Below are 19,610 nucleotides of genomic sequence, written 5' to 3' on the forward strand. Positions count from 1 at the left end.
AGACTGCGTTGTAGACTGTTGGCCAATCACGGTGCAGGATTGGTCAGTGTCCAAACCTCACTTAAAAACATATATGTTTTTTTTTATGTGCATAGTCCTATTTATAGGGCTATGCACATGTGTCATGTGTTTCACTAGCCAATCACAGTCCTGAATAGAGTCAGCCAATAAAGTCAGCCAATCATATTACAGCTAGTGGTCATCACAGTGATGGAAGCTCACTTACAGAAAAGTATAGATTTGCATTGAATGTGTAGGGGTTAGGGATGTACAATGGTGGCCAATCACGGTGCAGGGTTAGGGGGGTACAATGGTGGCCAATCACAGTGCAGCGAATGTCGATGTCCAAACCTCACATATAGGGGCGGTTACACCGCATGTGAGGGGTATTTTTATGATTCTGAATCCATTGCAAGCATTTGTCTTGCACCAAAACCACTCCCTGGGCTAAAAACGCCCATAGCCAACCTTTTCCAGGTAATTTTTTGTGTAAAAAGCCCATTGGGCCGTTTTTAGCCCAAGGAGTGGTTTTGGTGAAAAAAAAATGCTTGCAATGGATTCAGAATCATAAAAATACCCTAGTTTGACCCCTCACATACTACTTAAAACAGAATTAAAATTTGATTTTCTTTCCCCGCATAAGGTTATCGTGGGTACCCCAACTTTCAGCAGCTGTCAAAAATTCCCCTAAAGAAACTGCATTTCAGTCTTTGTTAGATGTGTTACTAGACACCTTTACAAAAACATTGGTGAAGACATTTCTTGGTAAGGAATTTATTCCCAGATATGACATTATTCTGATAATATTCCCTGACTATAAATACCTGCTGAAGAGCATGAACGTTGGATCATAGTTGATAATCTATGCATTTGTCTTTGTTTAAACACATCTCTCAGTTCCACCAACAGGTCCTCATTCACCAATATTCTTCCTAAGTTTCTTCTTAGCTCATTAACCGCCAGAGTTAAAACATTGTCTATGCTGCCATTGCCAGAGATTCAGAGCGTTTTCTCTAACCTTGGAAAAATAGAATATTATTCTTCACAACGATCCACCCGCCGATTTCTTTAAAGGACGTAGGAGGGTCTCATAGACATAGGGGGTCTTTAAAAGACATAGGGGAGTCTCATAGAATCGGAGAAAAACATTTGTACCGCCGCGATAATCCAATTTATAGTTGTTGGGCGGGTGCTTAAAAAGACCATTACTCCTTCATTATTCATCCTAGACCCATGTTTTGGTAATCTTGAAATTCAATTAGCATATATAAATTATAGTCACGTGATTACAAGTTTAATTATAAAGGAATTGGTTATAAGCATGGTTATACGCACATATATATATATAGCAGATATGCAATATATATATATATATATATATATATATATAATATATAAAAAACAATGTAATTGGACATTTCTCCCTTTTCTACATAACGCCCAGGATTGGTGAATTGGTAATTCACATTCTGTTGAAGCTTTCAGGAGATTTCTTTTCATACCAAAAATGAATAAATTCATTATTACTGGGTGGTACTGTGACATAAACTGGGAATGTTACACAAATCTTGGAAGAAATTCCTTACCGAGAAGTTTCTTCACTATTTTGTTTGTAAAGGTGAAATGAAATAATAATCCTAGTCCACTAGGGCAGTGGTTCCCAAACTGGGGGTCTCACTCAACAGTAAACAAACCAACATACAGTATAGTACAGGTTATCTGCACCTTTCTAAAGTTACAATTGAATGACTCTTAAGACCTTTTTAATAGCAAATTGGCCAAATTCTCAAATATTACAGTGGAGAAATGGCCCCTTATGGGCCTGGAGAGGATGTGCAAGTCAGCACAGAGCTATCACAACATTTAGTGTCTACTGTCTTGGGTAGGGGGTGTAGAGGAGTGTGGCTGGATAGGGTTCAGATTTGCTTGTCACAGACATCTTATTCCTGAGATTGTAGTAGTTGTGTGGGGTTTTAGTGCAAAATTAATTTCACATGTCTTTTATTTAGTGATTGGTACTGCTGGCAATAACCTTGAACTTTGATATTTTTTTCTGGATAATTTTAACTTTAAAAATCCCTCCTCACTAACTATGCCCACTCACGAGTGCCCATCTCGGGCATAGGAGCCAGCATGGAGGTCCACTTGGGAGCAGTGGGACTATCCAGTGAGCCAGGCGACATAGGGACACTCCTCTTAGCCTAACGCATAAGCTTCATTTCTGCCTCCTCCTCACTCTGTCCTCCAGCGTGAGGTGAGTGCAGGCTCCCTAAGCCACTTGGAGTGAAATCTGGCAAGATACAAGTGTATCTTTCATGTATAGTTTGGGGAACTGTCTTTGTTGAAATGCGTGGCGTATAATTTCTCCTCCTCCACATGACAACCCTCTGAGCTCTGGAATAGTCCAGCAATCCAACTGTGTGACATGTCATAATTGCTATCACTTCAAAAGGACGCTCCTTGCCTCCTCGCCACCTCGCTCGGTGGCAGGGCTTAGGCGGGAGTGGAGGACTTGAGGATGGACACTTGAAAATTGGAATTTGGCTATCGCGATGCACAATGTGCATCAGGGGCTTCTCTTTAGCTGCCTATGAGCACTCGTCCTGAGCTCCCAAGTGCCCCACTATAGCTTTAATGGGACATGTCTGAGCCAACTGTTGAAGGTTTTGCACTTCGGACATGGGGGAGAGGAGAAGCTCAGGGTCTCCTTGGCTCCTATAACTTTGCTCTTCTGTGCCCAGGGAGCAATCCAGTGACCCCCACTCCCCATACTCCCCTGTACCCACCTGAGGGGAACCCTAGGCCCTCTAAACTCTACACCAGACCCCATTTTACCTCCTTGCACAACCCCACCCCATCCCCTCTGCTATAGATAGCACATATGCACAAACTTAGTCAGTCTGTATAGTGCAGCTTCACCACTGAACACCACATTGTGATTTGTATCACTTCATTCACAAACTTATAATCTATACGTCATATTGGGCTGGGATGCTACACTATTATGAAAGTTGTCTTGTGCTTTAGTAATAAGCATGTACTTAACATGATATTGTGAAGTCGTATCATAGTGTTGTGTATATTGTATAGAAGGATTCACATACTTTGTGTCTGGAGGTCCAGGTTCATTACTGAAGTTAAGAAATCTTCCTTTAGACTGGTCACTCTTCATAGACACATAACTGGGTGTTGGAGACTCTGGTCTGTGGTGAAGACTTCTGGAATCATAATTAAAAATGTGAACCAAAAAGTCTGCTTGTTGAAGATTCTTCATTATGTTCCGTTATAGTATTCTAAGATTAATACATATTTTTTTCTTTTTCAGCTCCTCAAAGTTGCAGCAACAAGAAAGACAGCAATAAAACAACAATAGCAACAGTAAAAATGTAGTACATTAGCAGTTGCAAACATAGATATTCGATAGTTTGTTACATATATAGGACATCATGCACACAAGCAGCCAGTCTGTATAGTTCAGCTTCACCGCTGAACACTACATAGTGATTTGTACCACTTCATTCACAAACTGCACACACAGTAACTTATACATATTGGTTAATATTGTGCAGGGAGGTTACACCATTATAAAATGTTGTCTTGTGATTTAGTAATTAGCATGTACTTAGCATGAGATTGTGTCGTCATATCATAGTGTTGTGTATATTGTATAGGAGGATTCACATACATAGGTTCATTACTGAAGTTAGGAAATCTTCCTTTAGACTGGTCACTCTTCATAGACACATAACTGGGTGTTGGAGACTCTGGTCTGTGGTGAAGACTATTGAAATCATTAAAAAAAAAGTTTCTACAATTATTATGTGAATGAAAACATCTGCTTGTTCAAGATTCTTCATTATGTCCCATTATATATTATTATAACACTACAGTCCTTGTTTGTTTTTTTCAGCTCCTCAAACTTGCATCAACAAGAAATGCAGCAATAAAATAACAATAGAAACAGTAAACAGTACAATAACGGTTGCATATATAGTATATATAGTCCATAGTTTGCACTGATAAGACAATCAGTCAGTATGAACACAACATATAATAGTGATTTGTACGACTTCATTCACAAACTGCACACATAGTAACTTACAAATACTGGTTAATATTGGGCATGTTGTTTGTGCTTTAGTAATTAGCATGTACAGTACTTAGCATTATATTGTGTTATCATATCATAGTGTTGTGTATATTATGCAGGAGGATTCACATACTCTGTGTCTGGAGGTCCAGGTTCATTACTGAAGTTAAGAAATCTTCCTTTAGACTGGTCACTCTTCATAGACACACAGCTGGGCGTTGGAGACTCTGGTCTGTGGTACAGACTTCTGGAATCATACAAATGATTCTACAATTATCATGTGAATGAAAACATCAATCTGTTAAAGATTCGTTATTGTTACATCCAGTTACACAAGTATAGCTGGACACAACAGCACACCATTAGAGCAAGGTGCCAGCACCTTAAAGACGGGGTGCCGTGATCCCCCCCCAAAAAAAAACATAATCATCAGGTATTATGGTTAAACTAGGAGGAAGAGTTTTTTTTTCCAAAAAAAAGTGAGGCACGTTCCCTAGTGTCTGAGATCAGGAGATTCAAAGAACTTTTTCTACAGCAGCCTTGTCAGGCCTCGAATTTAACTTTCCTACTTGGTAGCACCGCTGCTACCACTTAAAAAATGTAGGAGTACCAGAAAAATATCTGGAGCACCCACCAAAATTGAAGGAGCATCAGTTGTTTTTAATTAATAAAAATAATAATATAACGGTTTAACATGTGGTTTACAATTAACATACAATGTAGCCGTAACTGTATTACCATACAGTATAGGAGGATTGACCTACTTTGTATCTGGAGGTCCAGGTTCATCATTCTTCATAGACACAGATGGAGGCTCTGGTCTGTGGATGAGCTGTTTGTCAGTTCCCTCCTCCTCTCTCTCCTCACAATGACTCATCTTTGGTCTGTATTAAACCTGTCAAGATTACAGTCAAAATAGACCAGAAAACAGTCAATATTTGCTTCATATACACAATGTGCATGCACACACACACACACACACACACACACACACACACACACACACACACACACACACACACACACACACACACACACACACACACACACACACACACACACACACACACACACACACACACACACACACACACACACACACACACACACCCCTACAGGGACCTGCAGAGAATGTTAGAGGGACAGGGTCTGACATTTCTAAAAGGGTACTTTTGGCAAAAATAGCTCAAAACGCTAAGCTAAGCTCAAAACGACATAACCTTAATTAGCATAATTGGTAAAAACCTGTGAAGGAAGTAAGGAAGTGGCCCATTTTCCTAACAATATGGCTGCTGTGCGTAGAGCCTATTATGTCATCATAAAATGCTGCATTTAAAGGTTAAGTTCATGAGAGTTCGGAAAACGCAATTCTCTTGAATGCTGCCTTCGTGTATCAGTCTGGCGATGCCAGGCCAGCCTACGGGTACAGTAATGTAGAGAGGACATGTGTGTTTCTCTCACCATAGTAACCATATATGACCATTCATGGTCTGGAGAGGGACCTTTTACAGACAGGTTAAAGGGGAGGGGCTAAAGCCCCCTCTGATTTCTATGTGTGCACGTGCCTGCACAGCTACACACAGTCAGGTGCACAGACTGTGCTTTACTCTCCTACTGTTCCTACACCACGCCTACTGCTATACATGATGTTCCTCTGGTTTCCTGTCAATCGGCAGGTGATTAGTCCTGGTCTCTGGTCCTTAACACTCACAGTACTGATGCTTTTTATTGTAGTCGTCTAAACCAGCAATGAATATAGAGCTGGGATACCAGGTCAATGAGGTCAATGAACTAGGAGCTATGATTGTTTGCGCGCGCACACACACACACACACACACACACACACACACACACACACACACACACACACACACACACACACACACACACACACACACACACACACACACACACACACACACACACACACACACACACACACACGCACACAGTTCCAATGCCACCCTCTCTTTGCTGGTCCCATGCTCTTCCTTTAGAGATACAATAATGCCACAAGCACTCCAAAAACTGCATCAACTTAACCAAAATACTAACATTTCACCAAATCTAATAGTTTTTTGTGATAACATTACGCTGAAGTGCACCAATCTTTTCATAGACAGCCTTACAGAAACACAGTAAAGAAATACAGTACAATAACAGTTGCACAGTTATATGAATAATTGGAATCAACATTGTAAATGGCCCACAGCCCTGGAAGTCCTATTTAAACCCGTTGGGCCGGGAGAACGCATCTTCATCTTGTGCCAGGCAACTTATAATAAAACAATTTAAAACATCACAACGGAAATATTTTAAGGATACCACTTCCTTCCAATTCCTGAGCTGTCAGTTTGCCCCCGGTGTTCCAACATGGACATTACAGCAAACAGAAGCATATGCTTCTGTTTGTGTTGAGTAGTGTTGTTCAGTATGTTCAGTAGTGTTGTTGAACAGTGATATCACTGTTCAACAACACTACTGCTCTGACAGCAGCATGCAGGCTACCGTTACCTTGTTAGCTTAAACACTGTTCAACAACACTACTGCTCTGACATCAGCATGCAGGCTACTGTTAGCTTGTTAGCTTAAACGCTGTTCAACAGCACTACTGCTCTGACAGTAGCATGTAGGCTACCGTTAGCTTGTTAGCTTAAACACTGTTCAAACATGTTTAAAGCTAAACTGTATAAACTGTGTGGCTGCATTTCAACTGAAAGGATTCCAACATTGGAACATTGAGGGCCCTATTTTTCGCGTACCAGGTCTTATGACTTAAAGGAGGAGTTCACCCAAAAAATGACTTATTTTCTATCAATTGCAGACCCTATGAAGCCTTGAATCCATGGATTCTTTTTTGTTTTTGTCGTATTCCTAAGCTAATAATTTGATTCCCGTACCGGTAGGAGACACAAAGTAGATTATTTGTGTCTCCTACCGGAAATACACACGGTCATCAAATTATTATCTTAGGAATGCCACAAAAACAAAAATAAATCCATTAAATCAAGGCTTCATGGGGTGAGTAATTGATAGAAAACAAGTCATTTTTTGGGTGAACTCCTCCTTTAACTTAACTTAACACCTGGAGGCATGGCCAATCAAGGTCAAGGTCTTTATTAGTGTCCCAAAAGGGCAAATAGTTTTACAGCCGGAGTAGTGGTTTAAAACATGCACAGAATACAGGACAACAAACAAACGCCATAGCATAAAACATAAGTCTGGGCGCATCTAGTGCAAGATCTGAGACAAAGGACTACATTCAGAGGTATACATCAGAGATATAAAGTGCCGGGCATAAAGTGCTTGTTTCATCCTCGTCATCATCATCACTATCAAAGTGCAAGAGATAAAGATAAAGTGCAAGAGATATAAAGTGCCGGTCATAAAGTGCTTGCTGTTTCATCATCATCTCAACATCCTCATCATCATCAAAGTGCAAGAGATAAAGTGCAAGAGATACAACAAAAGGCTACATTCAGAAATGTAAAGTGCCGGTCAACAAGTGCTTATTTCATCATCATCATCAATATCACAGTAACATTACCCTTTACCTGTCACTAGCAGCATTGATTGCTCTAATTGAAGCAGGAATAAAGGAAAACTTGAATCTGTTATTCTTGACACCGGGGGCACCCAGACGACGGCCAGAAGGCAGCATCCTATATGCTGGCTCGAGTGGGTGGGCTCTGTCTTGTTGGATGGACCTAGCCTTCTTGATTAGCTGTCTGTTATAGAATGGGTCTAGGCTCTCCAGCTGGATGCCAGTAATTTTGGAGGCGGTTTTGACTATTCTTCCCAGAGCATTTCTATCCTTAATGGCGAGGTTACCATACCAACAGGTGATAGAGAATGAGATAACAGAGTGTACATAGGCACTATAGAACAGTTTCATCAATTCTCTATCGACATTAAATCTGGCCAATTTCCTAAGACAAAAAATGCGTTGCTGGCCCTTCTTACACAGCATGTCAGTGTTTACATCAAATTTCAATTTTCTGTCGATAATCGTGCCAAGATATTTGTAACTGGGCACGATTTCCACTGGCTGACCACAGATATCAGTGTTCTGGATGGGAGGGGGATCACGTCTGAAGTCAATACAGAGCTCTTTTGTTTTTGAGATGTTTAATTCAAGGAACGCATCATTACAGCAGGACAGGAAGTCCTCTGTGACCTGACCATGCCCGACCTCGTCATTGTCGAGAAGGCTGACAATGACTGAGTCATCCGCGTATGTTATGATAAAACGGTTGTCGTGCTTACTGCGACAGTCATCCGTGTACAAAATAAACAAGAAAGCGGAGAGAACACAGCCCTGTGGTGAACCAGTGGAAGTGGGCAGGAGGCTGGACATCGTCTCATTCACCCTTACACATTGAGATCTGTTTGTCAAAAAATCAAGGATCCAGCCTACCAGACATGGGTCTACACTGAAGGTGTTCGTTAATTTCTCAACCAGAACATGGGGCTGGATCGTGTTGAATGCAGAGGAGAAATCAACAAAGAGCAACCTGGCATGCTTTTTACTACCCTCGAGATGCTTGAGAACCAGGTTGAGAAGAGTGGCAGTTGCGTCCTGGACGCCTCTGCCTTCCCTGTATGCGAACTGAAACGGGTCGAGAAGGCTCTCAGTTTTGGCCACAAGCTCAGCCTTGATGATCTTCTCGAACTGTTTCATGACCAGGGAAGTAAGGGCTACGGGTCTAAAATCATCAATGCTGTTAATCCACTCAAAATAGTGATACAACATTGGCCATGCCTCCAGGTTTTAAGTTAAGTCATACGACCAGGTACTTATTACGTGCAAAATAGGAACATGTCATATTTAATGAAACATCTGTGATACATGGGATTTACTTGAAAGCAGAGTCATGACCCGTGTCCACTATGTACATGAAGCTCAATTTATACTCATTTACATAATGGAGTGACTCAGAGTCATGGAGTTACACACCCATAAGGGTCCATTTAGAACCCCCTCAAGGAACCATGAGGGTCCCTGGACCACACATTGAGACCCTCTGGTGTAGCAGAGTGTTTCCAGTGAGTCAACACCCTGACTCTGTTTGACCAGAATGGAACACAACCTTTATTAGCATCTGTGAAGGAAGTAAGGAAGAGGCCCGATTTAATTCCAATAGGGCATAGCAGTGGCGGCCATTTTGTGGTGCCACAGATAGAAAACCCACTCATTTGTGACTGTTTTTGGCCAGGAGACAATCATCACGCTAGTGTCCTTTCTTCAGGAAAGCAGAAAAACTTCAGTTCTTTAAGCTGTAATTTCAAAACGATTCACTCAATATTATTCATCAATATATCATTATTTTGCTATGATTCCCTGCTTTCATATGACATGAAAACATTTAATGGAAAAATGCTAGATGACTGTCTCCCAGTCAAATTTGGTTACATCTTTCCCATAGAGATTTCCACAAATATTTATATGAATTATTTTAAGCCTGGAACCAAGCCATCCAGGCTCCTGGTGAATCCTGACCATAAAACATTTGATTCTGTCAAAAAATATTCGAAAATCGCAAACAAATAATAAATGTATGTATGTATATATATATATATATATATATATATATATATATATATATATATATATATATATATATATATATATATATATATAAATATAATTACAAATTATAATATTTTTCGACAGAGAATATATATTCCTATCAATATGACAGTGGGGGAAATTCAGCAGAATTATGTGAGATCACTTTGTTGTGTTGTGTATATGGTATAGGTAGGAGGATTCACACACTGTTTGGCTATATTTGACTATTGGCTCCTTGAAATCGCAGAGAAAGACAGACAGACAGACAGAAAGACAGACAGACAGGCAGCCAGACAGGCAGACAGACAGGCAGGCAGGCAGGCAGGCAGGCAGGCAGGAACTGAAAGCAGCAAGGACCAACTTCCTCTGTGGTCACATCACATGATTTACAGTGAACTGCTGTGGAGACTCTGAGTGACTCACTGTCACTGTCTTAAAACCCATTCAGACCTGAAGCTGATTCTACAAACAGTTTTGTGAAAAACGTATGTTTCTACAGTATATCAGTGCTGCTCAAAGCTTTTCATGTCAAGGACCCCCAACATGATGCATTTGGACCCGTGGACCCCCATCTCAAAATATGTTGTTCCAGGGACCCCCCATACACAAATATTTGAGTTACAAATGTTTGCTTTAAAAAGAAAAATGATATATATTCAAAGATTTGCACAAATGTTCATATTTTTTCAAAGATATAAGATCTACAAGCTGATGAGCTTGTAGATCTGCTATTTTTTGAAAAATCGTGAGACACACTCATATCATAGCTAAAATATAAAATGACGAAGATGCTATCCCGGATTTAATGGGTTGCAGACCGGGGGGGCAAAGGCCTTGAGTATTATAAGTAACTGTGAAATAAATCATGTCTGGAGGGTTAGGGTGATGAAACAGCAACTGCGGTGGCATCACCCATCACCCATCACCCTGCTGAGGAAGAGAACATTTCCAGCACCCCCCACTCAAACATTTTCAGCCCCAAGCGCACCTAAAGCCCAGGAAACCACAAACGGTTAATTCGGCCTTTAACAGGATCTGTCTGATTCATGTTGGTGTTGATATGAGAGAGAGAGAGAGAGAGAGAGAGAGAGAGAGAGAGAGAGAGAGAGAGAGAGAGAGAGAGAGAGAGAGAGAGAGAGAGAGAGAGAGAGAGAGAGAGAGAGAGAGAGGGGTAATAAGTAAGAAGTGATACTTCATTGTTTGCATGTTAAACTTTTATAACCAAGTTATAGTATAAAGACCCAACAATCAACTATATAACACCAGACTAGAGACATTAGTTATAGTATATATTGATTAATTACACTTAGCCTATATTAATCTTTATGGTTTAACGTGATGTCACAAATCAAAATGGAGTCCATGCTGTTCAGTTCTCTGTGATGTTGTGTCAAAATGGTTGACGGTGTATTAACACATAAAGTTCTATCGTAGTGGGAGTGTCTGCAGTTACAGCGTACATGGTGTGTGACATGGGGCCACACACACACACACACACACACACACACACACACACACACACACACACACACACACACACACACACACACACACACACACACACACACACACACACACACACACACACACACACACACACACACACACACATATTTGTGATAACATACAAAGTAAAATCACACTAATGTGAGGTGGATGGAAAATAAATGACCAAAGCTTTAAAATGTTAGCAGATTAAATCTCTTATAACCATGGATTATTAAAATAACTGGATGAGGCGTGGGAAATGGCAGCCTATTCATTTCAATGAAATGTTCTTGCCTTCATATTGTAGATCTATTTTCCTTGCACATTAGCTTATATCAATACAAAGGCAGGTGATAAAGTCACTGAATATAAACTATAGTGAATGCAGGAAGCTTTGCTCTTGTTCTATGTTTCCTAAAGATGGAGATAACAGCAGTACTGGTGCTTCAGAGCCCAGTGCACAGAGCTACTGGCAGCTACAGAGAAAACTGTCTGCAGTAAAAACTCATTGTTATAAGATCCATTTATTTGCATAATCCCAAGTTTTCATTATTAACCCATTAAGACCGGGAACGCACCACTTTCATTTTAGCAGATCTACAAGCTCATAGCGCGGCACCGAGTCCCCCACTATGAGCTTGTAGATCTGCTATAACTTTTGTTTTAAATCTTGGAACATTTGTGCAAATCTTTGAATGTATATACATTTTTAACTCAAATCTTTGCTTTTCAATTTGGGTCCCTGGGACAAATATTTTGAGATAGGGGTTCGCGGCCAAATAGTCTACATATCATTGTGGGGTCTTTGACATGAAGAAGTTTGAGAACCACTGATATTATAGCAACATGAGTTGCAACAAAAATTAAAAACTGTTGGGATTTAGACGTTTGTAGAATCCTCCAGAAACAAAGCTTAGAGTTAAAAATGTTCACTTTAAAAAACATATATATTATATTCAAAGATTTGCACCCATTTTCACGGTTTTAAAATTAAATAGCAGATCTACAAGCTCGGTGCCGCGCTATTAGCTTGTAGATCTTGTAGGTCTATAGTCTATATCTACTATTTTGGAATAGCCAAAGTATAAAATAATGGTTAAAGTGGTTAAAATGACAGATGTCTTTCCCGGTCTTAATGGGTTAAAGCAGTAAATTGTATTCATTATTATTAACAGCCTCTGTGGGTTCAGAGAAAACTAATGGAGGCTGAACCTCCTAAATCTAGAGGTTTATTCAAATGGTCTTCAGATTGATTTGTAAATTATTCAATGTGTTGCCTTTTATAGACTTACAGAAACACAGTAAATAAATAGTAAAAATACAGTAAAATACCAGTTACACAGTTATAATGACATTCTTTAGTTTGTTGCATTCAGGGATCAACATTATAAATGGCCCACAGACCTGGAAGTCCTATTTAAACCCTCTGGGCCGACAGAATGTACAGTATCTTGCTTGGGCCAGGCACCAACAAAAATCATAACACTGATGTTGCTTAATTTGAATGCTATTCAAATTCCTGATTTGTCAGTTTGCCCCCGGTGTTCCAACATGGACATTACAGCCAACAGAAACTGTCGACAACACTACTGCTCTGACAGCAGCATGCAGGCTACCGTTAGCTTGTTAGCTTGAACACTGTTCAAACATGTTTATGTTTGTGTGGCTGCATTTCAATTGAAAGGATTCTAACATTGAGGGCCATATTTTGCGCCTCTGCTGTTTGGCCACTCAAAATATAGCGACACAGCATTGGCCACGCCTCCAGGTTTTAAGTTAAGTCATGGCCAAGACCTGGTACTTAATACGTGCGGAATAGGAACATGTCATATTTAATTAAACATATGTGATACATGGGATACACTTGAAAGGAAAGTCCTACAGGTTACATGTCGGCTTTCCGACATGTAACCTTTCCGACGGTTACTAACCCTAACCCTAACCCTATACCTAACCCTAACCCTAACCGCACGCGGAAGTCACGTAGTCGGAGTAGTGGGATGTCGGAATGGAAGGCGGTTACCAGTCCTACACCGTGTCGACTATGTATATGAAGCTCTATTTCTACTAGGGATGCACCGAATATTCGGAAATTGATCTTAACAGCGAATAAATATTACTGAATATTTAGAAGACATACAAACAGCACAATCCGATCGGTAAAACACCGTTGAATGGAGGAGTACACACATCAGCTGCTTCTGTCTCAGTTGAGCACAGCTGACAATATTTTTCAACATAGAATATATATATATATATATTCCTATCAATATGAGAGTGGGGAAAATGCTAAAATAATAATACTCGGCTGATATTTCACGCTGAAGTATCTTTTTCTTCTTGTAACTTATCATGAGATACACAACAGTTGTGTTGTGTATATGGTATGGGAGGATTCAGACACTTTACAATTAGTATTTTTTTATTTGTTTTGCTTGAAATCACAGAGAGAGGCAGCCAGAGGGATGAATAGAACTAGAGAGAGACAGACAGACAGACAGAGGGAGGGACAGACAGATACATAGAATATTGTCACTCTGCCCGCCTCTATGAGTTATGACACCATGTAACCCTGGGCACACACATGGAGAATTACACCCTTACCTGACAGGTACACACACACACACACACACACACACACACACACACACACACACACACACACACACACACACACACACACACACACACACACACACACACACACACACACACACACACACACACACACACACACACAGTGCGAGTCATTACTGTAAACTGGTTCAACTGTAAGATATGACACCATGTTAACTTGTTCTCACCTCTCCTCTGGAATGTAATGACCCACACACACACACACCCACCCCCCCCCCCCCCCCCCACCCCCACACACACACACACACACACACACACACACACACACACACACACACACACACACACACACACACACACACACACACACACACACACCTCACTCTACAACAAAGCATCACATGACCAAACTTCCCTGAGGTCACATGACTCACTGGTTCTCAACATGGGGTCCAGGGGTCTTTGAGGGCCCCTGGGGGTCCCTGAGCCCCATCTTGTTCCCCAGCAAAATGAGCAAGGGCGCCGATACTGCGGGTGCTTCGGGGCTAAAGCACCCAGGGGAAATGAAGAGCACCCATGACAAACTCATCACAAAAAAATAAAAAAATAAAAACACCGACATCTTCACTTCATGGAGTACATTTTTGGTAACAAATTATCCAAATTAACCGCATTAAAGTAACAAAACCCCCCTAAAAAAGTAACAAACCCAACAACACGCCGCGCGCGGACCGGCTGAGCACGCGTGCGTTGCGCACCCGCAAGCGCGGACACAAATAGGCGCCCCTGAAAATGAGTACCAGTTTAAAAAGTTAAATTCTATTTTACAGCTTTTTTAAAATATCAGATGTGCAAGCTCACAACGCATCATATTGTGACTCGTTGTGAGCTTGTAGATCTGCTATTTTTTTTAAATAATGTTGAGTGTCTTCTCTTATGGGGGCCACTGGCACAATGTTTTATGATTATAAATACATACTGTATCAATTTATGGCTTCTTGACATGAAGATGTTTCAGAACCACTGATCTATATAACTCACATGGACTTCTGTTCTGCTCTGCTCTTCTAAACATGTTGCTGACCAGTGTTGAACTCCACTACCTTTTTACTAACTAGTATTGTAACTAATTACTTTAGCAATTCAACAACATCTGTTACAATGACTGAGATTAAAATAGTCTTCAGAGGATTATAATGTTTATTATCATCCAGTGATCTACTGTCACTCTAACCCAGTGGTCCTCACACTTATCTGCCTCAGGGACCCCCTGCAATTAACCTTTACATCCACAGCATTACATTGTTACTGTATATTCATATTATGGTATGTAAATATGTATTGTTAATACATAAGATACAGATAATATAATATACAGTATGTCACGAAGAAAACTTTCCATTATAGGACGGATTGAAAATAACTTTATACTTGACGTTTAACCACTTGAACCCCAGCATTCCTATTCTGGGGGGAATATTCACCCCAAAAATAGCAGATCTACAAGGTTGTGAGCTTGTAGATCTGCTATTTTTGGCAAAGACATTTGGTGTAGATTGAAAAAGAACATGTCGTACCTATTGGCCCTTATTTTCTTATATTTTATGAACAGTATGCAAGTCAAAAGCAGATATAAATTATAGAAGTTATTTTACTACAGTCAGGAGTAGCCATGTGTTGTAAACAGACACAGTCTAACTGTCTGCACTTCTGGGCTCTTCAAGCACATGATGTTAATGTTGACCTGTTGTTCAAGAGGAAGTCTGCTGCCAGGTGTGAATGGTGATTTGCATCTCTATTGTTAACCTGAAGACATCAGCCTGGCTTCCTGACAGGCAGGATACAGACAGATAGCGACACTGATCAAAGGAATTGATCAACTGGTGGGGGGGATTCTCATTGACCCCCACCCACATGAACCTCCTGTTATTGTAATGTGAATCTACAGTATAAAGAGTGGCTGTAAATGACTTGTGAGGGAGTACTGACCACGCCGTGAGGCTGGGGGTGGACAGGGGCTCTGCCCCTGGAAGCTATGCTGTTGTACTGAATGCTGAATAAATGAATGATTTTGAACCTGGTCAGGACGTCTCTTCTACACTTCTTTTAAGCAGCTAGGCCTGGTAACCCGCAGTCTAGTTAAGCCTCAATTTACCACAAACACACCAAGTACAGTGTAACTCAGGTCTGTATTACTAAGTGGTTAAACTGAAGTGATATTGATACATTCCAAATACGATCAAAGTATTCTGCAGCACCCTGGACTTATGTTACAGCACCCTAGGGTGCCACGGCCCACACTTTGAGAAACCCTGCTCTAACCTCAGCACAGCAAGCTTTTAACACTTTTAAAGGCTTGCTGGCCGATAAATCCAACCGTAAAGCGCCGATCCCGTAGCCTACGGGCTGTGGTGCTTTTTCCTTTTTTTCAAAAAAAAACACACTTTTTTCAATTTTTAACACGGACCATTTCATTGTAACACCACCGGAAACAGAATTATTCGGAATCCGGTTTTGCCGATCCCGTCGGCCCTCGTTCTAATGACGAAACTGAAACTCAATTTTCTCCTTGTAGTTTTTTCTCCTCGGTGATCACTGTTTAATATAAACCGTTCTAACTACAACATGGATGCCCCGTTTGACACGTGGTCTTCACTGCTCGAACCAGGCAGATCTCCGCGATGTATACAAACAGTGCACAGCTCAATCTTACGGATTTAACAAGGTCTATGGCGACATGAAAAAAACAAAAAACAACAATAAAACGTTGGCACTTGTGAGTACATTATGAGATTAACCTCTGGCGGTCAATGTGTTAAGCTACTCATCTGGGGACCCCCTAAAATAATGTGGGGACCCCCACAAAACAATTTGGAAACCACTGATCTAACATGCAGGTCATGTACTCTCACAGTAACATGAGCCAAAGCAGCATGTCACACAGTAGAATGACAGAGAGGAGTGATGATTGGTTAACGTAGGGTCAAATGTCAGGGTAAGCCAATCAGAGACAGAGTTGGGCGGGTCTTGCCTCCCGGGGAAAATACACACACATGTCTACCACCATACTATAGACATATAAAGGTAGACGCCTCCTTCGGCTCTGAAGCGTTCGTATCGCGGGCGCGCTTCCTTGTTCCGCAGGGCTGCCGTGTGCGTCACAGAAGCGGACGTTCGGTAGGCAAATCAGAGGCCGGTGGGGGCGGGACAACTAGATTCTAACAAGTCCCGGAAAAGACGCACTGTGATTGGCCAGTAGTCAACGCGCTGTGATTGGCCAGTAGTCACTTTGAGTGGCAGGTGCCCTGCGGAAGAGCCGTGTATTGTGATACCAGTCGCCCCAATGAACTGCAGAGGCCAATGAGGTATCTAGGTTTCTACATCTGTGTCTACCACAGGCACATTCAACACCGTATGATGACTCCTCCCCTCTTTACTTTTTTCTTCAGGGAACAAAAAACAACTCGCTATCACACGCATGCAGCACACACAGAGAGCAGGGTGGTGTTATGTTACAACTGGTTTCCAAGTTAAATGTTGTCATATGCAAAAACAACTCACTATCACACACACGCACACGCGCACACACACACACACACACACACACACACACACACACACACACACACACACACACACACACACACACACACACACACACACACACACACACACACACACACACACACACACACACACACGCACACACACAGTCTCCGTCTATATTCCAGGCAGAACTAAACAGAGTGATTTGAAGACATGCTTCCTATAGAGGAATCCACAGAGAGACTCGGGTCCTATGTCCCCGCTTTCCTAGGGAGAGCGGGGAACATAGAACCTAACCCTAACCTTAGTGGGGGAACATAGAACCCGGGGAACATAGGGATGATCCCCATTCAGACACAGCAGTTATGATTACACCAGGGGAGCGCTCTGTGGATTCATCTATATCAACAGTACAGGTTGTGTTTATAATACTTTTACTCATTCAGATTCAGACAAACTTTTACATATTAAATACCAAGTGGTTCTAGTATAATGTATACAACACTTCAACAACATTAACCCCTTCACCCCTCTATTCTTAGTAAAACACTCCTGGCCCTGTACTTTTTTCCCTCTACACCAAATCTCTTTGCCAAAAATAGCCGATCTACAAGCTCACAATGCGTCCCAACGCCACACGTTCATCCCCAGAATAGGGTCTGTGGGGTTCAAGTGGTTAACATTCTTAACACCAGACTAGAGAGATTATTGCTACAGTGTATTGTTTAAAATCTCTTACCCTGCAATAATCTTTATGCTTTGATCTGACGAGGCAAAACAAAATGGAGTCCAGACGCTTCAGTTGAATCAACACACTGACAGCTCTGTCATACAACCAGGTGGAGTGTTGCTGCAACAGATCCTAGTGCCCCGCCCTGTTATGAACCATGTGATCCTCCACAGACATGGAAAATTACACCCTTACCTGACAGAGGGCACACACACACACACACACACACACACACACACACACACACACACACACACACACACACACACACACACACACACACACACACACACACACACACACACACACGAGGGGTGGTGTTATGTAACAACCGGTTTCCAAGTTAAAATGTTGTCACATGCAGCATTGTGTTCACCTCACTACTACAGTTTTATCTGTAACATGTTGTTACCTGACCTGCTGCTGAAATAAGTTAAACATTGTTCCTGTCTGTCTGTCTGTCTTATAGAAACAAACAACACTGTCTGTCTGTCTGTCTAATGTAGTTAATAAAGCATGAAAATCTATTTAACCACGTTAACCCTATCGGCTATTTGGCTGTTTGAAAATAGCAGATCTACAAGCTTGCACTGTGTTTTAGCTTGTAGATCTGCTATTTTCAAAGCCTTTTTAAAGACAGATTTTTGAAATCTTTTCAGATGGGGTTCTGTGGCCAAACACATACATCTATTTGGGGGTCCTTGAAATCAACACACTGTGAGTTCCACTGGTCTACTGTATCAAAAATAAAAACTATAGACAATTGGAAATACTCAAGTGGAGTAAAAGTACCTCAACATTGTACTTAAGTACAGTACTTGAGTATATGTACCTAGTTACTTTACATCACTGACCAGCGCTGATGAGGTGACCGTGCCTTTAAATACATGTTTGCATCGTGGCCTCCTCCTCCTCCTCCTCCTCCTCTTCTTCCTCCTCCTCTTCATAGATAGATAACAGTAAATAAAACATAACATTAGCCTCATAGCATAATAAATAAGTCATATTTTTTAAGGTTTTCAGAACAGAATAAATGTTCCTAAAAATACATCCAGGCTGACAGCTAATCTCTGCTCCACCAACAGACATGACACATTCTGATCAATTAAAAGTGTTTTAGATCTAATATTACACTTAAGGGCCTTATTACAGAGACTATAGAGTACAGTGAGGAGAGAGAGAGAGAGAGAGAGAGAGAGAGAGAGAGAGAGAGAGAGAGAGAGAGAGAGAGAGAGAGAGAGAGAGAGAGAGAGAGAGAGAGAGAGAGAGAGAGAGAGAGAGAGAGAGAGAGAGAGAGAGAGAGAGAGACAGAGAGAGACAGAGAGACAGAGAGACAGAGAGAGAGAGAGAGAGAGAGAGAGAGAGACAGACAGAGAGAGAGACAGAGAGAGAGAACACAGTATCTGGACAACATTGTTTACATTAGTCCCTTAAAGAGATATTTCACCCAAAAAATGACTCATTTTCTATTAATTACACACCATATGAAGCCTTGAATTCATGGAGTTTATTTAGTTTTAGTCACATTCCTGAGACAATAATGTGATGAACAGAGTAAAGATGCTAATGTCTCTGGTAGGAGACTCAAAGTTGACACTTTGTGTCTC

At 41.2% G+C, this 19,610-nt stretch overlaps 2 protein-coding genes across 2 annotated transcripts in view; both read right to left on the bottom strand.

Moving 5' to 3' along the window:
• LOC311062403 (uncharacterized protein) overlaps positions 1 to 19,610 on the bottom strand; it is a 320,988-nt gene that overhangs the window by 181,218 nt on the left and 120,160 nt on the right. Inside the window, exons 14-16 of the mRNA XM_084081417.1 lie at positions 4,224 to 4,337; positions 3,686 to 3,781; positions 3,105 to 3,218 (exon numbers count right to left, since the gene is read on the bottom strand). Coding sequence (XP_083937543.1) covers positions 3,105 to 3,218; positions 3,686 to 3,781; positions 4,224 to 4,337 — 324 coding nt within the window. The remainder of the gene's footprint in view (positions 1 to 3,104; positions 3,219 to 3,685; positions 3,782 to 4,223; positions 4,338 to 19,610) is intronic.
• The window catches only part of LOC311062423 (stonustoxin subunit beta-like), a 134,015-nt gene that overhangs the window by 84,804 nt on the left and 29,601 nt on the right, over positions 1 to 19,610 (bottom strand). The window lies entirely within an intron of this gene.

Source organism: Gymnoscopelus microlampas (genome assembly GCF_963454915.1).
Source record: "Gymnoscopelus microlampas genome assembly, chromosome: 15".
Classification (NCBI taxonomy): domain Eukaryota; kingdom Metazoa; phylum Chordata; class Actinopteri; order Myctophiformes; family Myctophidae; genus Gymnoscopelus; species Gymnoscopelus microlampas.